The following is an 18777-nucleotide window of genomic DNA, read 5'->3' as shown; positions in this document are numbered from 1 at the left end:
CATGTTTACCTGAAAATGAAATTTACTCTCATTTAAGAGTTCAGAATGCTAACCAGAACACTGTAGAATCACTGGACTAGAGAAGTACATTGTAGCCTTAAGTCATATTTGCTATCACATATACAGGAAGCACGGTTAGCTCATAGGCTAAGGTTCCATTAAACAGACAGTTATTAATGGCCATTTAAAAAACAAACAAACAAACAAACAAACAAGTGAAGTCTTGTAAACCTTCTAGCATCCTTACTTTCACTGTGGGTAAGTAAGGACTTTACATCCAAGTGGTCAGCACAGCTCAGATGTTACATTCACAGTGTCCTTGATAAAGTCAGAATGATATAAAAGAAAGAAAGAGGCAGAGGCATAAAATAAAACATGTCAAATCGGAAAAGTCACCCTTGTATTCCTGTCCAGCACTGGGTCTGTCCAAAAGTGTGGTGAAACTATGCATATCAATGGTGTGTCCAGACTTATCTTGACTGGGGTGGCCCTTTTTGCAGGGGTGGTGGGGGACAGATTTATGGAGGGGCCACATGATATACACAAGTGCACATAATGGACCATCATTTAACAATCTGGCTTGAGCGTGACGATCTGAAAATTGTCATCAGGATGATAATATCAGCCTTTTTTTTAAAGTAGGTTAAGTCGTATTTTACCCAACCCAGATGGCCAAACTGACACGATGACTGATAGGACAAAAAGAGGACTAAGAGCACTACCAAGAGATGTCAGTCCTATTTACCTTCCAATGGGTCCTCTTTTGTTATGGGTGTGAATAGGATACCAACAAGAAAAGTATTCTATATATATTGCCTTAACAGGGTGTCTTTGTTATTGATCTTGTTGGCATGACTATTGCAGCTCCACACATATAACTGACTAAGTCTGGTCATGGAGCCAGTCCATTTAATGTAATGCGGTGGCCGGTCAGATTCCATTAGGAGGCCAAGTGTCACCGAAGGCCACGCCCTGGACTCACCCATGGAGCATATGCTTGTTTGTTCGTTTCCAGTGTGGCAAATTTTCTTTAAAACACATGGTGATATGGATTGCTACATCATTCATTACACCAAATGTCACCAATACTACTTTCGGTTAGACCGTGAAGCAAGATACAGTACTGGATATGGCTTACACTGAGCAAAAACATGCAAGCCAAGTGAAACAAAATGAGATTCCCAGCATCCTCTTCACAAAGACCTATGATAACTGTCAGCACGCTAAGAATCACTTTCTGTATTTCTTCAAGTGAAACATTCAGTCAATCAAGAATCAGTCACCCGTTAACTCACCGCCACTCCTCTCAGCAAATATGAAATGCAATGCTTATAAAGAGTTTTGTGACATAACAATGAGCTGATAGATCATGAGGGCTGTTTTTTGCTATGCTTTGAAGTGACCAAGAGTCACGTGCTCAATCACTGGTTTCATGCAAGGTAGGGCAGCGGAGGGGGCGGGGGGTTGATTTCTGAGATAGTGCATTAGCTGGTGGGTGATACAAGTTACTTCTTTGCAGCTAAGGCTGCCAGCTGACCGTCGATATCTTCCTCTGGCTGCAATGCATGCCATTGGGCAATGGGGCGACGGGGATTCGCCAACATGTCGGACCAATGCTTCAGACCTAAGCCCGTCGCCTTGCTGCCCACAAAGATCTTTCCAATGGCGTCATTCTTGCCGATCTTGTCGTAATCAAACACTGTGACTGCCACCAAGATTTTCTAAGTACAGAGAATTTATAACACTGTTTTAAGCATAAATTACTTCACAAGCAATGATTAATGTGCTGATGAAGGTCTACGGATCAGTGTTGAGTTGCTTGTACCTGCATTTGTTCCAGGGGGATTTCAAAGCTGAAGGATTCATTGTAGTACGGGTTTAGAGTGTTCTTCTTCACTGTAGTCTTCTTTTTCTTGAGACGCTTACCTCCCTGCAGCAACTGGATCTTTACATAGGGATCTAAAGAGGTCACCAAAAAGATCATCAACAGGGACTAGCAAGGCAACAGCAGTCGCAAACAAACACAAAAGTGCACATTGTAGCATTGTAGTCATGCAAATTCTGTTTGCCACATTGGTTATGACATTGCTCTACCAGATAATCCACAGGCATCCATCTTCTTCAGGTTCTTTGCCTCAAGGATGCAGACGGTGAGTTTTCCAGCCGTGGGGACATAACGGAGAGAGATGCAGATGTCTCCTAGTTTCTCAGGCTGAGACAGAAAAGACAAGTCACACATACTCATCAGAACATGAGGAAAGGATGTGAAGGCTTGTGAGGCAATACACTTTCAGTTACAGTCTGCTGTGTTTTGTGTTATCTGTCTCCTTATTTGAGATGTTCACCTTCAAGGTTTCAGCATCCAGATATGAAGAGATGGTAAGACTCAGTTAAAGACAGGAGCAGCCACATGGTGAATAATCAATCTATCTGTCTATCTATTTGAACACCCTGCGAGAATGGACAGCAACTCCTTCAGCTTCACCTCGGTGTTCTCTTTTTCAGTTTCATTCTTTTGCAAGTTCTCCCACTTAGAAATCATGGAGGGGTCTGAAATTTTCATCTTAGGTGCATGTCCACTGTGAGAGACAAATCTAAAAAAAATCTGGAAATCACAATGTATGATTTTTTTAAATAATTTATTTGTATGTTACTGCTGCAAATAAGTGTTTCAACACCTGTGAAAATCAATGTTAATATTTGGTACAGTAGCCTTTGTTTGCAATTACAGAGGTCAAATGTTTCCTGTTACAGAGGTCAAATGTTTCCTGTAGTTTTTCACCAGGTTTGCACACGCTGCAGCAGGGATTTTGGTCCATTCCTCCATACAGATCTTCTCTAGATCAGCCAGGTTACTGGGCTGTCACTGAGAAACACGGAGTTTGTGCTCCCTCCAAAGATTTTCTAATGGGTTTAGGTCTGGAGACTGGCTAGGCCACTCCAGAACCTTGATATGCTTCTTACGGAGCCACTCCTTGGTTATCCTGGCTGTGTGCTTCGGGTCATTGTCATGTTGGAAGACCCATCCATGACCCATCTTCAATGCTCTAACTGAGGGAAGGAGGTTGCTCCCCAAAATCTCACAATACATGGCCCCGGTCATCCTCTCCTTAATACAGTGCAGTCGTCCTGTCCCATGTGCAGAAAACACCCCCAAAGCATGATGCTTCCACCCCATGCTTCACAGTAGGGACGGTGTTTTTGGGTTGGTACTCAGCATTCTTCTTCCTCCAAACATGGCGAGTGGAATTAAGACCAAAAAGTTCTATTTTGGTCTCATCTGCCCACATAACTTTCTCCCATGATGACTCCTCTGGATCATCCAAATGGTCATGGGCAAATTTTAGATGGGCCTGGACATGTGCTGATTTAAGCAGGGGAACCTTCTGTGCCATTCACGATTTTAACCCATGACGTCTTAGTGTATTACCCACAGTAAACTTGGAAACAGTGGTGCCAGCTCTCTTCAGGTCATTGACCAGCTCCTCCCATGCATTTCTGGGTTGATTCCTCACCTTTCTTAGGATCATTGATACGCCACATGGTGGGATCTTGCATGGAGCCCCAGTCCGAGGGAGACTGACAGTCATGTTAACTTTCTTCTATTTTCTAATAATTGCTCCAACAGTTGATCTTTTTCACCAAGCTGCTTGGCAGTTGCCCCGTAGCCCTTTCCAACCTTGTGGAGGTCTACAATTTTGTCTCTGGTGTCTTTGGACAGCTCTTTGGTCTTAGCCATGTTAGTAGTTGGAGTCTTACTGATTGTGTGGGGTGGACAGGTGTCTTTATGCGGCTAATGACCTCAAATAGGTGCTTCTAATTTGGAATAATAAGTGGAGTGGAGGTGGACTTTTTAGAGGTGGACTAACAGGTCTTTGAGGGCAAGAATTTCTGCTGATTGACAGGTGTTGAAATACTTATTTACAGCAGTAACATGCAAATAAATTTTTAAAAAAATCATACATTGTGATTTTTTGGATTTTTTTTTTTTTTTTTTGGATTATGTCTCTCACAGTGGACATACACCTAAGATGAAAATTTCAGGCCCCTCCATGATTTCTAAGTGGGAGAACTTGCAAAATCGCAGGGTGTTCAAATACTTATTTTCCTCACTGTATATTATTTTTTAGTAGAGATGGCGTAAAAAAATTACTCGCATAACAGTATTTATTTTTAGAATATGAGAATTAATGTTTAAAGTCCAGAATTATAATTCAAATTCAGCTGCTTAAAAACAAGGTGGAAAGAACTCAGCCATATGGGGTGTGCAGCCAGTACATTCTGAGTTTCCTGTCCCAAGGTAGAAGAAGGCAGGGCATCAACCTTAAAGTGTAGGTGACACAACATGCAATCTTTTTCCAATATTTAAGACTAAAATTAAACAACAGTTTGAAATTCATGCTTTCCTTGTGCACAGTTACTAAAGAGATAAATATCTGGATTTTGAACTGCACACCACTAAAACCCAGGAACTTCCTGGCGAGTCCCAACATTGGAGAAGAAGGAGGAAGTGGCATCAGTGCCTGATTATCTTAATAGTCCCATTAATTTATGGATTAATTTATGGATTTTTACAGGCTACTGACAGCCCCGTTTCCACCGAGTGGTTCAGGTCAGAGCTGCAAGGTTTTTTCAGTGTCAGAACGGTTAATTCTCACCGGCAGAATTGCTTTGATTGGCATGTGGAACACTTATATTGACGAGCGTGCACAAACGGTTTCTGCGGCTTCTCCACTCGACACGGAGGCAAAACTGAGTATTTTCACATTATCTTATTTTATTTTATTGTTTTGTGAATTATGGGCTAATTTTGTCGTGTGCAGACTGACACGTTATGAGCAGATGAGAGACTGTGAGTCTTTGAACTTGCAGCGCAAAGCGGCCTGCGATGGAACAACAGGAGGATCTGTCCACAGCAGAGACTCGATCCATCAACAGATTGTAGCCAGTGCCAAACCTGTGACAAATGGACTTTTCTTCAGCCAGGACATAAGGAATTAAATTATTTTCAGATGTAATTTTGTAAAGGTGGATGAGTTTTCATCAGACTGAAGATGAGCTCACTGAAAGGGACAGGCAAGACTATATTATTCACTCCTTGTGTGAATGGTTTTAATATTTAACAATAATATGTTACGCTACTAACGTACAGTACATTAACTGTATTCAAGAAGAAAACAACATAAATCCCTTCGGCTGCTCCCTTGTTTGCACTCAGGGTCGCCACAGCAAATTCAAGGTGGATCTGCATGTTGAATTGGCACAGGTTTTATGCCGGATGCCCTTCCTGACGTAACTCTACATTACATGGAGAAATGTGGCAGGGGTGGGATTTGAACCCGGAACCTTCTGCACCGAAACCAAGCGCATTAACCACTTGGCAACATTTATTTAAAAAAAAAAATTGCTGATATTTTTTAGTCCCTCGTGTCATGTTTTAGATTTGAAATGTATGTACCTGTTTCTAAGAAAAAAAAAAAAACATAATTAAAAAATCCACACTATCTCATCACATTTTTTTTCTGATGTCACAGATAGTAAAACAAACTATTTTTTCTTCTTTTTTTTATGACCAAAGAGCTGGCAAAAAACAGTTTATCACCTCCACCCACATGCCAAAAATCACCTGCATTATTTATTTATTTATTTTTTCTAATCACCATTCTGTGTTCTGAACTCTGCTGATATCATCGCTGTTGTCAGACTGAAGGTTTTCCACCAAGGTTTAGTCTCCCTCATTGTCATCTAAGGCTCAAAACCATGAGGCTGTATTCAACACAGCTTCTTCAGAAACATCTTCAAAGCTCAAAGCTCCACACAAGAAAAAAAAATTGTCTGAAAACAGCTTGACCTCCGCTGTGTTTATAATTGGTTTGGGCTTGAATCAGCAGGTCCCGTTCTGGTGAAGACGTAGCAACAATTTGGCCGCAGCTGAGGGCTGAAATCAACTTTTATTGTTCAGGATTTTTTTTTAAATATCAAAATTTCATCATTTTAGTGATTACTTGTGCACATTTTTTGGTGTCACCTACACTTTAAAGTTTGTCACATGTCAGCCACATGGGATGTTCAACCACTAAACTCCGAGTGCCAGGCCCAAGCCCGGATAAATGAGTATGGTTGTGTCAGGAAGGCTATCCGACGTCAAAATAAAAAATCAAATCGAATTTCCATACCGGATTGGTCAATGCCCAGGTTAACAACAACCGCCACCGGTGCCATTGCGCAACAGGATGCTGGCGGAAATAGGCTACTGCTGTGCAAAGAAGGAGAGGAGTGTCCAGTGACAGTGGGAGAAAAGACAAAATAGAAGAGTGGAAGTGAGAGTTGGAGCTTTGAATGTTGGCAGTACAACAGATAAAGGGAGAGAGTTGGCTGAGATGATGGAGAGGAGAAAGGTAGACATATTGTTTGTGCGAGATACCAAGTGGAAGGGAAATGTAGACAGCAGGTTCAAGTTGTTGTATCATGGTGTGGATAGGAGGAGAAATGCTTTCAGGGTCATTTTAAAGGTTGTTACGAGTGTACTGGAGGTTAAGCGAGTGTCTGACAGGTTGATGAGTGTGAAGTTGGAAATTGAAAGGGTGGATGATGAATGTCATCAGTGCATATGCCCCACATGTAGTTTGTGAGACAAAGGAGAAAGATTTCTGGAGTGTGTTAGATGAGGTGGTGGAGAGTGTGCCCAAGCATGAAAGAGTGGTGATAGGAGCAGACTTCAATGGACATGTTGGCAAAGGGAACAGAGGTGATGAGGAAGTAATGGGTAGATATGGTATCAAGGACAGGAATGGGGAAGGACAGATGGTAGTTGATTTTGCAATAAGGATGGAAATGGCTGTGGTGAACAGCTACTTTAGGAAAACAGAGGAGCACATGGTGACATAAGAGTGGAAGAAGGTGCACACAGGTGACATTCTGTGTAGGAGATGCAAGCTAAAAGAAATTGGACACGGTAAGGTGGTGGCAGGAGAGAGTGTAGCTAGGCAGCATAGGATGGTGGTTTGTAGGATGACTGTAGAGATGAAGAAGAAGAAGAGAGTCAGAGCTCTACAAAGGATCAGATGGTGGAAGCTGAAGGAGGAAGATTGTTGTGAAATTCGGTGAGCAGGTGAGACTGGCACTGGATGGAGGGGAAGCAGTTTTGGATAACTGGAAAAGTCCTGCAGATGTGGTGAGGGAGACAGCTAGGCAGGTACTGAGTGTGATAGTGGAAGGAAGACAAGGAGACTTGGTGGTGGAACAAAGATGGCCAGGAAAGCATAAGGAGAAAAAGGTTGGTGAGAAAGATTTGGGATAGTCGGAGAGATGAAGAAAGTAGACAGGAGTACAAGGAGATGCGGCGTAAGGCGAAAAGAGAAGTGGCAAAAACTAAGGAAAGGCATATAGCAAGCTGTACAAGAAGTTGAATAGCAAGGAAGGAGAAAAAGATTTGTACCTAATAGCCAGACAAAGGGACAGAGCTGGAAAGGATGTGCAGCAGGTTAGCGTAGTAAAAGATGCAGATGGTAAAATGCTGACAAGCAGGGAGGGTGTGTTGAGAGGGTGGAGGGAATATTTTGAGGAGTGAAGAAAATAAGAGAGAGAAAAGCCTGGATGATGCGGAGAGAGTAAATAATGCAGTGCAAGAGATTAGTAACGATGAACTGAGGGCAGCTATTTAGAGGATGAAGAATGGAAACTTAGGTGGTCCAGATGACATTCCAGTGGAGGCATGGAAATGTCTAGGAGAGATGGCAGTAAAGTTTCTAACCAGATTGTTAAATAAAATATTGAAAAGTGAGAGGATGCCTGAGGAGTGGAGACGAAGTGTGCTGGTTCCTATTTTCAAGAACAAGGGTGATGTGCAGAGCTGCAGTAACTACAGAGGCATAAAGCTGATCAGCCACAGCGTGAAGTTATGGGAAAGAGTAGTAGAAGCTAGGCTTAGAAAACAGGTGAAGATCTGTGAGCAGCAATATGGTTTCATGCCGAGAAAGAGCACTACAGATGCAATGTTTGCTCTGAGAATACTGTTGGAAAAGTACTGAGAAGGACAGAAAGAGTTACATTGTGTGTTTGTGGACTTAGAAAAAGCTTATGATATGGTGCCAAGAGAAGAGTTGTGGTACTGTATGAGGAAGTCTGGAGTGGCAGAGAAGTATGTGAGGGTCATGCAGGACATGTACAAGGATAGTGAGACAGCAGTGAGATGTGGAGTCGGAATGACAGACTCATTCAAGGTGGAGGTGGGATTACACCAAGGATCAGCTCTGAGTCCTTTCTTGTTCACAATGGTGATGGACAGGTTGACTGGTGAGATCAGACAGGAGTCTCCATGGACTATGATGCTTGCAGACTGTGATCTCTAGTGAGAGCAGAGAGCAGGTTGAGTCTACCCTGGAGAAGTGGAGATATGCTCTGGACAGAAGGGGAATGAAGGTCAGTAGAAACAATACTGAGTACATGTGTGTGAATGAGAGGAAGCCAGTGGAATAGTGCAGTTACAAGGAGTAGAAGTGGTGAAAGTAGATGAGTTTAAATATTTGGGGTCAACTGTTCAAAGTAATGGAGAGTGTGGTAGAGAGGTGAAGAAGAGAGTGCAGGCAGGGTGGAGTGGGTGGAGAAAGGTGGCAGGAGTGATTTGTGACCGAAGAATATCAGCAAGAGTGAAGGAGAAAGTTTACAAAACAGTAGTGAGACCAGCTATGTTGTATGGTTTAGAGACAGTGGCACTAACAAAAAGACAGGAGGCAGAGCTGGAGGTGGCAGAACTGAAGATGTTGAGATTCTCTTTGGGAGTGTAGAGGATGGACAAGATTAAGAATGAACATATCAGAGGGACAGCTCAGGTGGGACGATTTGGAGACAAAGTCAGAGAGGTGAGATTGAGATGGTTTGGACATGTGCAGAGGAGAGACCCAGGATAACTAGGGAGAAGGATGCTTTGGATGGAGCCACCAGGCAGGAGGAGAAGAGAGAGGCCAAAGAGGAGGTTTTTTCTTTTTTTTTTTTTGACAGAGGAAGATCCAGAGGACAGGGTGAAATGGAAACGATTGACCTGCTGTGGTGACCCCCAACAGGAGCTACCGACAGAAGCAAAATTAAAACAAAGTGGAAAGAATGTTGTACTGATTTCATTCAGCAGAGGGTGCAGTGTATTTGTTGTTGACTTAATCTGAGTATTACGTGATGTCACCTCTGTTTCAAACACACATCGAGAAAAAAACGGTGAAATATGAGAAATGTCCCCTGAAGATCAAATAGAGGACTGATGAATATTTATTTTATGGAACGCCGGCACTCAGACAACGCAAAAATGAAGAATGGCGCGAGTGTTTATTTGTACGTGAAACAGCTGAGTTATGCTGACTAGTTGCAGGAATCGAGAACACGGGCTACTCAACATCAGAGGCTTCACAACTCGGCTTCCAATTTTCTCAGAGAGCATGGGAAAAATAAAAACTAAGCAAAGACAGCAAGAACCGTTTGCCTGCCTGATACACCGTGACAGTTACAATGATATTAGACATCACCCAAGTCCAAGCCAAGTCTTCAAATAAGTGTTTTCACTATTAAATATCGACTGTGCAGTATGGGTCTCCTGGGGTGGGGTGTTGACAAAGGGGGGCTTAAAAATTGTTTTTGTACAAATTTATACCATCTTTAGAAGTGTTTTTTTCCTCAACGCTTTCGGGTTACAACAAAGCAAACAAAATCACAATATAATGCCATATCAAATTGCAATGCATTTCAAATCACATACATTAAGAATCACAATACAGATTACATTGTATAGTGCTTCTGGAAGAACAGAAATATTTTTATATAACTGTTTGAATGTTGGTACAGTGATCAATCACTGATTGAAATTTGAGTTTTAAAATCACCTCTTCTTGATCTGCGCTCTCCAGATCCCTCCACTCTTCGATCGGCCGCCCGAGGTCAATGGTGTTCATCGGCAGTTTCACCTCTCCAATGACATCATGCTTTGAAAATCGGTCATAGTCATAAACAGACATCACCAACGTCTTCCCTCCAAGCTCTTCGTAGGGCACCTGACCAACAACCAACAACATGCATTCAGGAAAACAAGAAAAAACAATGGTACGACCATAGGCTGCGTGTGTGTGTGTGTGTGTTGCCTCCCCCCGCTCCCCATACACCAGGAGCCTATAGCTGAGGTGTGGCTGAAGTTGCGGACGGTGGCTGCAATGCAGTGTGGTCACAGTGGGATCATGGTCAGCAAAGCGTGCACAGCTGGATAGCTGTTATGTCCACAATGGCACAGCTGACAGCTGTGCAACACTGTGGCATATCGCAAACCCCACACCACCACAACAGAGATGAAAATCAGAACACAGCCCAGGTGCGTGTCACAGCGCCAGGTGACCGGACAGGCACATCACGTGATACGCGATCGCAATGTCCACAGTCTGTCCGTCATGTGACAGCCTCACAGAAAAATCATCGTGGCCAGCTCAACTGCCCCACAGGCTGGAGCCATGAACCCATCTTCATGCGTTTGTCAGGGGACCGTGATTGACATGTGATCACGTCATGCATTGGATGACATTCGAAATCATGCAGGGAGGGAGCTGACCACCAGCCACAGCCAGTGCTGCAGCGTGCGCCACTCCATATCTCGCAGTGGACCGTGGCGTCAGCACAACACAAAGCTGGTTAACACAGATTGTCACATGCGCTCCGATCACCCATGTGGAAGACACGGTGCATGGTGATGAGCTGCAGTCAAAGCTGCAACTGACCGCTGCATCATCGCTACACACAGCTGGGAAACATATATCATGCAGACTATCATCTAACGAGACGCCACTGCTGGCTCTCCTCACATTGTAATGAATAAAACCACACATCACCTTTCCAGTGCATTCAGCAGTGCTTCAGTGTGCACTGGCCAGAGGGCCATGCAGCGCCGGCTCATGTGATCATGATATGAGCGCATCAGGTCATTCATGTAAAGAAGATAAGGAAGAAAAAGTAATAATCCATGTCAGCTCAGTGCTGCCACGTTTACGCCCAGGAGGAAGATAAATCTTGTATTGTCCGTCCTTTCTAACAGAAATTACATTTTATGTAAAAAGTGTGGTTGTGTTTTGTGTGTGTGTGTTTTTTGTTTGTTTTTGGGGTTTGCAGTGAGAACAGAGGCATGGTCAGTAACATGATCTTACATTTAAACAGTACATTCATTGTTCTTACGATGTTCTGTGCATTCACGTTATTTTGTGCTTTACACATTTCCGTTGATTTCTGCACAGCATAAATAATATGTCCAGCATGTACTCGCTGCTGCTGCTGTCTACGCCCTCACACTGTTCTTACATGTGCACACAAGCGTGCACAAAAATGTTGCCCCGGGAACATTCACACCTGTCCGACCATGTGTCCCTCCTGACAGCAGGTGGAATTTTTCACGTTCACCAAAACTTTTTTTTTTGCTCTTTTTCGCCGGTTTCTGCTTCTTTCACCCAACTTTGTGGTATGTGTGAAGGAGCCATAAAGTTGGGCATTTTAACCTGGGCTTCTATGGGAATCTGCTCACTCAAGTCTCAAGCAGCTATTCAAGCTATTCCTCCTCCTGGTCACTTTATTTTTCACAGCCGGAGGTTGTGGCTTGGGTACGATATGCTAATGATTCTTCCTGGAGTTTTTGGTGACTCGCAAGAATTTTTTTTTTTTTAAAGCTGCACGATACATTTTGTTGAGAAAATGTTGGACTTAAACTGCATTGCTGCATAGATTTGTTAAAACAAATCAGTTTATTATATGGACATCTGGAGCAGGTGTGGTTGTCAGTGAGAACCAGAACATTTCCACACAGAAATGCAGGAAGTCACAGTAATAAACCAGTACTTTATGATTGTGAAACAGGAGTTACATTCTAAAACTTAACACGGTAACGAGTCCACACAATGCTGCAAAAAGAATTTTCCATGAATGTAGCTGAAGCAGGCACTTCTTCCTTCACTCTCTGTCTCCCTCAGTGTATGTGTGATTTTTGAATTTACATGTTGCTTGAAATGCGCTTGATTGTCAGGTTCTTTTATTTCCAAAGTCTGCTTCTATATATACATTCAAATGTCTTTTTGCCTGAAGCACCAGAATCATACTAGGGTATGATTTTTTCTCTCACTGTAAATTTGCAGACGGGAGGCGATTCCACTCTGGCCACGGGCCACTTCTGAAATCTCTGTGGACCTTATTAGCTTGGACAGGACAGACCGGCTTGTAGACAGCACAGGCCAGTACTGGCGGTGCACCCAAAACCCAAGATGATTATTTGTGCAACTAACTAGAGATGCCAGTGCATTTAATATAGTCATGTATTTTTTCTGAGGATCATGCAATAATTTGTGGTCTCTGTTCATGCTTTTCATTGACATTTCATCGACTAGAAGGCCAAAAGCAGTCAGCTCTGCTGCAGAGCAACTCTTCTATATTTGATGGCTACACAAGGAGACTCACCTTGAATACAAATGTCTCGTTGAAAACAGGGTTTAGCGTTTTCTTGTGGACTTTGGTGTCAAACTTTTTCTTCTTGTCGGGTAGGAGAAGGACGCGTACGTAAGGATCTGAGGTCCCGCCTGAATCCATGGACATGAGATCCGCAGCTTGGAGGATGCCAACTGTGAGCTGATGGAAGGGAGAGGGCGGGGCATTGGTCAGGGTCAGAGTTTCATCAGGTGAACGCTCGCAGATTATAAGATTTTCAATCTGACTGGCTCACTGCTGTAAAGATAAAGCCACATGCTGGTTAGTTGACAAGCACAGACAACCTAAGCCTCCTGACCAATCACCATGAAGCTTTTTGTCACTGTTATACAATAATCACAAAGTGGTGACATCATACTATAATTTGAGTAACCTTTGATTGTTTCACTTCTCTTTTTTACCAAACCTACTGTGTGTATGTTGGTTGACCCCAAAATTACCTCATAAGGGTTTGTTTTGATAAAGGTCAAGTTTAAAGGTAAAACAAAAGTTCCCCTGCTCCTCCCAGGTTATTCAGTCAATTTACGCTAAATGTGATGTGTGGTTGACAATCAACACTAAAATTGCCCTTAAAGCTTTTATTTTGACAAAGGTCAAGATCATTGGGATCAAAGTTGGCATTTCTGGTAACTGTCCAGGTGACATCACATTTACCAAAGGTCAATCATTGGGGTCAAAGATCAAAACTGAAGATTTTAACATTGCTTTGCACCATGCCTAGTGCATATGTGGAGGTGGGTGTGGAAATTTCACCAGGTCTAATTTAGCTTATTTCTACCAAGTATAGTATATCTATGAAGGTTGACCCCTTAATAAACTTATTTTTGGCAAAGCTCACAGTCAAGTAATTTGATTATCAACCCGATTTGGAATGTCAGATTGGAATGTCAGACTGCTATAGCCACTGCTGTCTTCAAGTCCTTGGGTGTGTTACCTGTTCCCTATAAATGCTTCTGTTTGCTTCAGCAAATTCTAGATTGAGGATGTTTCATTTGAAGTGCATCTACTTGTATTTCTCACTGTGACAACATGACCAAACCAAAAACAAAATTTAGTTCACACATGCACATACACAAAGCATTTGATCTGTTTGTCATCCCACTATAATTTGTGAAATGTTTATCTGTCTGCTCGATCTCCTTCATCTCCTAGTTTCTTTAGCAGATTCCAACCAAACTTGGGATGTGGATGAAGGTTGAACCCAGAATTGGCTGAAAGCACAAACAACTTCAAAATTTCCGTCAGTATCTTGGAATCTTCGTTCAATCACCTGCTCCCATTAATATCTCTCTATTTTGAGGGGAGCCTGCTTTAAACAAAATGACCATAGATTTTCACTTTACTACTGACTTTAAACTAGGCAGGTGTGGTGACCTAGTGGTTAAATGACCTGCTTCCAGTGTGAAGCCCAGTTACTTGTCCGTCCCTGCCCATTCTCCCTATCTAACCCCGATTCCAATGAAGATGGGACATTGTGTAAAATGTAAATAAAAACAGAATACAATGATTTGCAAATCCTCTTCAACCGATATTCAATTGAATACACCACAAAGACAAGATATTTAATGTTCAAACTGATAAACTTTATTGCTTTTGTGTAAATATTTGCTCATTTTGAAATGGATGCCTGGAACACGTTTCAAAAAAGCTGGGACAGTGGTATGTTTACCACTGTGTTACATCACCTTTCCTTCTAACAACACTCAATAAGCATTTGGGAACTGAGGACACTAATTATTGAAGCTTTGTAGGTGGAATTCTTTCCCATTCTTGCTTGATGTACGACTTCAGTTCTTCAACATTCCGGGGTCTCCATTGTCGTATTTTGCACTTCATAATGTGCCACACATTTTCAATGGGTGACAGGTCTGGACTGCAGGCAGGCCAGTCTAGTAGCCGCACTCTTTACTACGAAGTCACGCTGTTGTAACACGTGCAGAATGTGGCTTGGCACTGTCTTGCTGAAATAAGCAGGGACGTCCCTGAAAAAGACGTTGCTTGGATGGCAGCATGTGTTGCTCCAAAACCTGGATGTACCTTTCAGCATTGATGGTGCCATCACAGATGTGTAAGTTGTCCATGCCGTGGGCACTAACACGCCTCCCATACCATCACAGATGCTGACTTTTGAACTTTGCACTGGTAAAAATCTGGATGTTTTTTCCTCTTTTGTCTGGAGGACACGACATCCATGATTTCCCAAATCAATTTGAAGTGTGGACTCATCAGACCACAGTACACTTTTCCACTTTGCGTATGTCCATTTCAAATGAGCTCGGGCCCAGAAAAGGCGGCAGTGTTTCTGCATGTTGTTGATGTTTGGCTTTCGCTTTGCATGGAGTTTTAACTTACACTTGTAGATGTAGCGACGAACTGTGTTAACTGACAATGGTTTTCTAAAGTGTTCCTGAGCCCATGCAGTAAGGTCCTTTACACAATGATGTCTGTTTTTAATGCAGTGCCACCTGAGGGATTGAAGGTCACGGGCATTCAATGTTGGGTGTCGGCCTTGCCGCTTATGTGTAGAAAGTTCTCCAGATTCTCTGAATCTTCTGATTATATTATGGACTGTAGATGATGGAATCCCTAAATTCCTTGCAATTGAATGTTGAGAAACATTGTTCTTAAACTGTTGGACTATTTTTTTCACGCAGTTGTTCAAAAAGTGGTGATACTCACCCCATCTTTGCTTGTGAACGGCTGAGCCTTGTGGGGATGCTCCTTTTATGCCAAATCATGACACTCACAGTTAGTGTCCTCAGTTCCCAAATGCTTATTGAGTGTTCTTAGAAGGAAATGGTGATGTAACACAGTGGTAAACATACCACTGAGCCAACATTTTTGAAATGTGTTGCAGGCATCCATTTCAAAATTAGCAAATATTTGCACAAAAACAATAAACTTTATCAGTTTGAACATTAAATATCTTGTCTTTCTGGTGTATTCAGTTGAATACAGGTTGAAGAGGATTTGCAAATCACTGTATTCTGTTTTTATTTATATTTCACACAACATCCCAACTTCATTGGAATTGGGGTTGTAATATAGTGTTGTGTCAAGAAGAGTATCCAGTGTAAAAATTGTGCCAAAACAACATGCAGATGCAGCTCAGATCTGTTGTGGGGACTTTGAGTGAAACAAGGGAGAAGCCAAAGTGACTTACTGATTAATTTAAACAAACTCCAAGAGATATTCAGTGACTTGGAAATGTTCTTGTGTCTCTCCCCTGACTTCTCGAAAGAAAAAAAACTTAGATGTGTTATACAACCCCTGGCAAAAATTATGGAACACTGGCCTCGGATGATGTTCATTCAGATGTTTAATTTTGTAGAAAAAAAGCAGATCACAGACATGACACAAAACTAAAGTCATTTCAAATGGCAACTTTCTGGCTTTAAGAAACACTATAAGAAATCAAGAAAAAAAGATTGTGACAGTCAGTAACGGTTACTTTTTTAGACCAAGCAGAGGAAAAAAATATGGAATCACTCAATTCTGAGGAATAAATTATGGAATCACCCTGTAAATTTTCATCCCCAAAACTAACACCTGCATCAATCAGATCTGCTCGTTGACACTGACCCTATGTGTCTTTTTGCAAGGAATGTTTTCACAGTTTTGCTCTATGGCAAGATGCATTATCATCTTGAAAAATGATTTCATCATCCCCAAACATCCTTTCAATTGTCCAAAATATCAACGTAAGCTTGTGCATTTATTGATGATGTAATGACCATCTCCCCAGTGCCTTTACCTGACATGCAGCCCCATATCATCAATGACTGTGGAAATTTACATGTTCTCTTCAGGCAGTCATCTTTATAAATCTCATTGGAACGGCACCAAACAAAGTTCCAGCATCATCACCTTGCCTAATGCAGATTCGAGATTCATCACTGAATATGACTTCATCCAGTCATCCACAGTCCACGATTGCTTTTCCTTAGCCCATTGTAACCTTGTTTTTTTTTTCTGTTTAGGTGTTAATGATGGCTTTTGTTTAGCTTTTCTGTATGTAAATCCCATTTCCTTTAGGCGGTTTCTTACAGTTCGGTCACAGACGTTGACTCCAGTTTCCTCCCATTCGTTTCCTCATTTGTTTTGTTGTGCATTTTTCGATTTTTGAGACATAATTGCTTAGTTTTCTGTCTTGACTCTTTGATGTCTTCCTTGGTCTACCATTATGTTTGCCTTTAACAACCTTCCCATGTTGTTTGTATTGGTCCAGAGTTTAGACACAGCTGACTGTGAACAACCAACATCTTTGCAACATTGCGTGATGATTTACCCTCTTTTAGGAGTTTGATAAACCTCTCCTTTGTTTCAATTGACATCTCTCGTGTTTGGAGCCATGATTCATGTCAGTCCACTTGGTGCAACAGCTCTCCAAGGTGTTGTTCACTTCCTTTTTAGATGCAGACTAACGAGCAGATCTGATATGATGCAGGTGTTAGTTTGGGGGATGAAAATTTACACGGGTGATTCCATAATTTTTTCCTCAGAATTGAGTTATTCCATATTTTTTCCTCTGCTTGGTCTAAAAAAGTAACCGTTACCTGACTGCCACAAGCTTTTTTCTTGATTTCTTATAGTGTTTCTTAAAGCCAGAAAGTTGCCATTTGAAATGACTTTAGTTTTGTGTCATGTCCTGTGATCTGCTTTTTTTCTACAAAATTAAACACTGAATGAACATCCTCCGAGGCCGTTGATTCCTAATTTTTGCCAGGGGTTGTATTAAGGGGCTTGTATTTCAATCTAGTCTTTCTGAAGTTTTTGTTTGTTCTTATTTATAAGAGGAAACACTCTCTTTGTCAATTTGACATAATATAATCAGTGAGAGCTAATTCAGTGTTCCATCATTTGAAATATAAATGCTACTGCAAAGGAGCAGACTCACTTCTGTTGTGTAATGTATCATAACTCCACAGAGCAGTGGTGGTTATGATGATTAAGTTACTGAACACTTGAGATGCGTCTTCATTCCCTTAAATCAGACATTAAACAGCTATGCATGTCCTCTCTGGTCTCACTGTGAAGTCTGCCACAATCTTAGTGCTTCTCTGCTGTTTCTAAGTTTTAGTAGCACCCATAGATAGGTGGGAAATGCCAGAAGTGGCTGCAGCAGTCAGCCATGAAAATGTTGGAGCCAAACCCACGGCCTTTAGCTGTTAATAGCAAGGAAACTCGTGGTCGAGCATCTCTTGCTAAGAGTAACTGAAGCATTCATGTATAAGTCACACTCATAATCCAGATAAGGACGGACACACATAGACAGAGCACAATTCTATGTGACCCAAAGGTTCACAGGGTGGGGAAGCTAGTATATGATTTTGCTTTATGCATTTTGGAATCAATGAGGGAGAGTTTATCAAGATTGTTCATCAATGATAGAGGGTACAGAGTCCACAGCATTTGAAATGGTGTTGCTGTAAAAATCCTGACTGATGGATAGGCCAAAATTTCATAGGGCGTGGAAGCACAGTATTTGATACTCCATGTTAGTTTTGGATAGACTGGATAAGTGTTGACAAGTTATAGTGTTGAAAAAAAATGTGATGGAGAAGCGCTTGCACAGAGGGAGTGTCATTCTCTTGTTTCCCAAGACAGTGAAATACTCATGCACTTGCAAAATGTAAATTAGTTTTTGTTTCTACAGCTGGTAGAAGCTTCACCTCCTTACTGATACAGCACCTCAAACATCAGAACTTTGCACAGAGTTAACCAAAAATCACAGGTTGTGGATCTGACCGTCAATACAAGTTCACACAAACTGTGTCTTGCCAAGTTCAATGTGAACTGGTGAGAATGACAGCAGTGGAGCAGCTTGATTTAATTGTGGCAACCTGTTTATAGCTTGAACAATGCAAATTTGGTTGTAGTGCTGCCACAACCCAACATTTCCCACCCAAGTGACTGTCAATATGCCAGAAGCCACCCCTTATTGACTCCACTCATTAAGATCTCTTTCACATGAAAAGTACTGAATGCACACTACAGGGTTGCCAACTGGAAACCCGACTCAAGGTGGCAATCTACAAACCTTTGTGGTTCTCAAAGTCATAGTCAATGAAGTACTGCAGCTTCCCCCAGGTTTCTCTGCTCTTTCTCTTCTTCCTCTTTCTCTCCTCTGTCATTCCCGTCTCTCCCTCATCATCGTAGTCATCCTGTTGTTTCTGTGGTGCAAAAGTAACAAAACAACAGCGTGTCAATGGTACGAGTTAGGGATTCTGAATACATGGGCCCAACAGCAACATGCCACAGACATCGGAGCTCCAGGAGCTTACG

General features: G+C 42.0%; 1 protein-coding gene across 1 annotated transcript; it reads right to left on the bottom strand.

Annotated features, from left to right (window-relative positions):
* Positions 1-1377: 1377 nt before the first annotated feature.
* On the bottom strand, positions 1378-18626 carry LOC117507702 (synaptotagmin-2-like). Its single transcript, XM_034167519.1, has 7 exons — positions 18533-18626; positions 18173-18183; positions 12466-12690; positions 9870-10037; positions 2095-2212; positions 1826-1959; positions 1378-1721 (listed from the first exon to the last, which is right to left on the bottom strand). Exons 1-7 carry the CDS (start codon positions 18624-18626, stop codon positions 1506-1508), a joined length of 966 nt encoding a protein of 321 aa, XP_034023410.1. The 3' UTR covers positions 1378-1505.
* Positions 18627-18777: the final 151 nt, after the last annotated feature.

The sequence above is a fragment of the Thalassophryne amazonica genome, chromosome 3, assembly GCF_902500255.1.
Source record: "Thalassophryne amazonica chromosome 3, fThaAma1.1, whole genome shotgun sequence".
In the NCBI taxonomy this organism is placed as follows: Eukaryota; Metazoa; Chordata; class Actinopteri; order Batrachoidiformes; family Batrachoididae; genus Thalassophryne; species Thalassophryne amazonica.
This window is presented reverse-complemented; position numbering and strand designations above follow the sequence as displayed.

Coding starts and splice junctions, on each gene's coding strand:
- LOC117507702 (XM_034167519.1), bottom strand. CDS start 18,626: ATGACAGAGGAGAGAAAGAGGAAGAAGAGAAAGAGCAGAGAAACCTGG. Junction 10,038..12,465: donor ACGAGACATTTGTATTCAAG/GTGAGTCTCCTT, acceptor GTTGTTGGTCAG/GTGCCCTACGAAGAGCTTGG. Junction 2,213..9,869: donor AGAGCGCAGATCAAGAAGAG/GTGATTTTAAAA, acceptor TTTCTGTCTCAG/CCTGAGAAACTAGGAGACAT.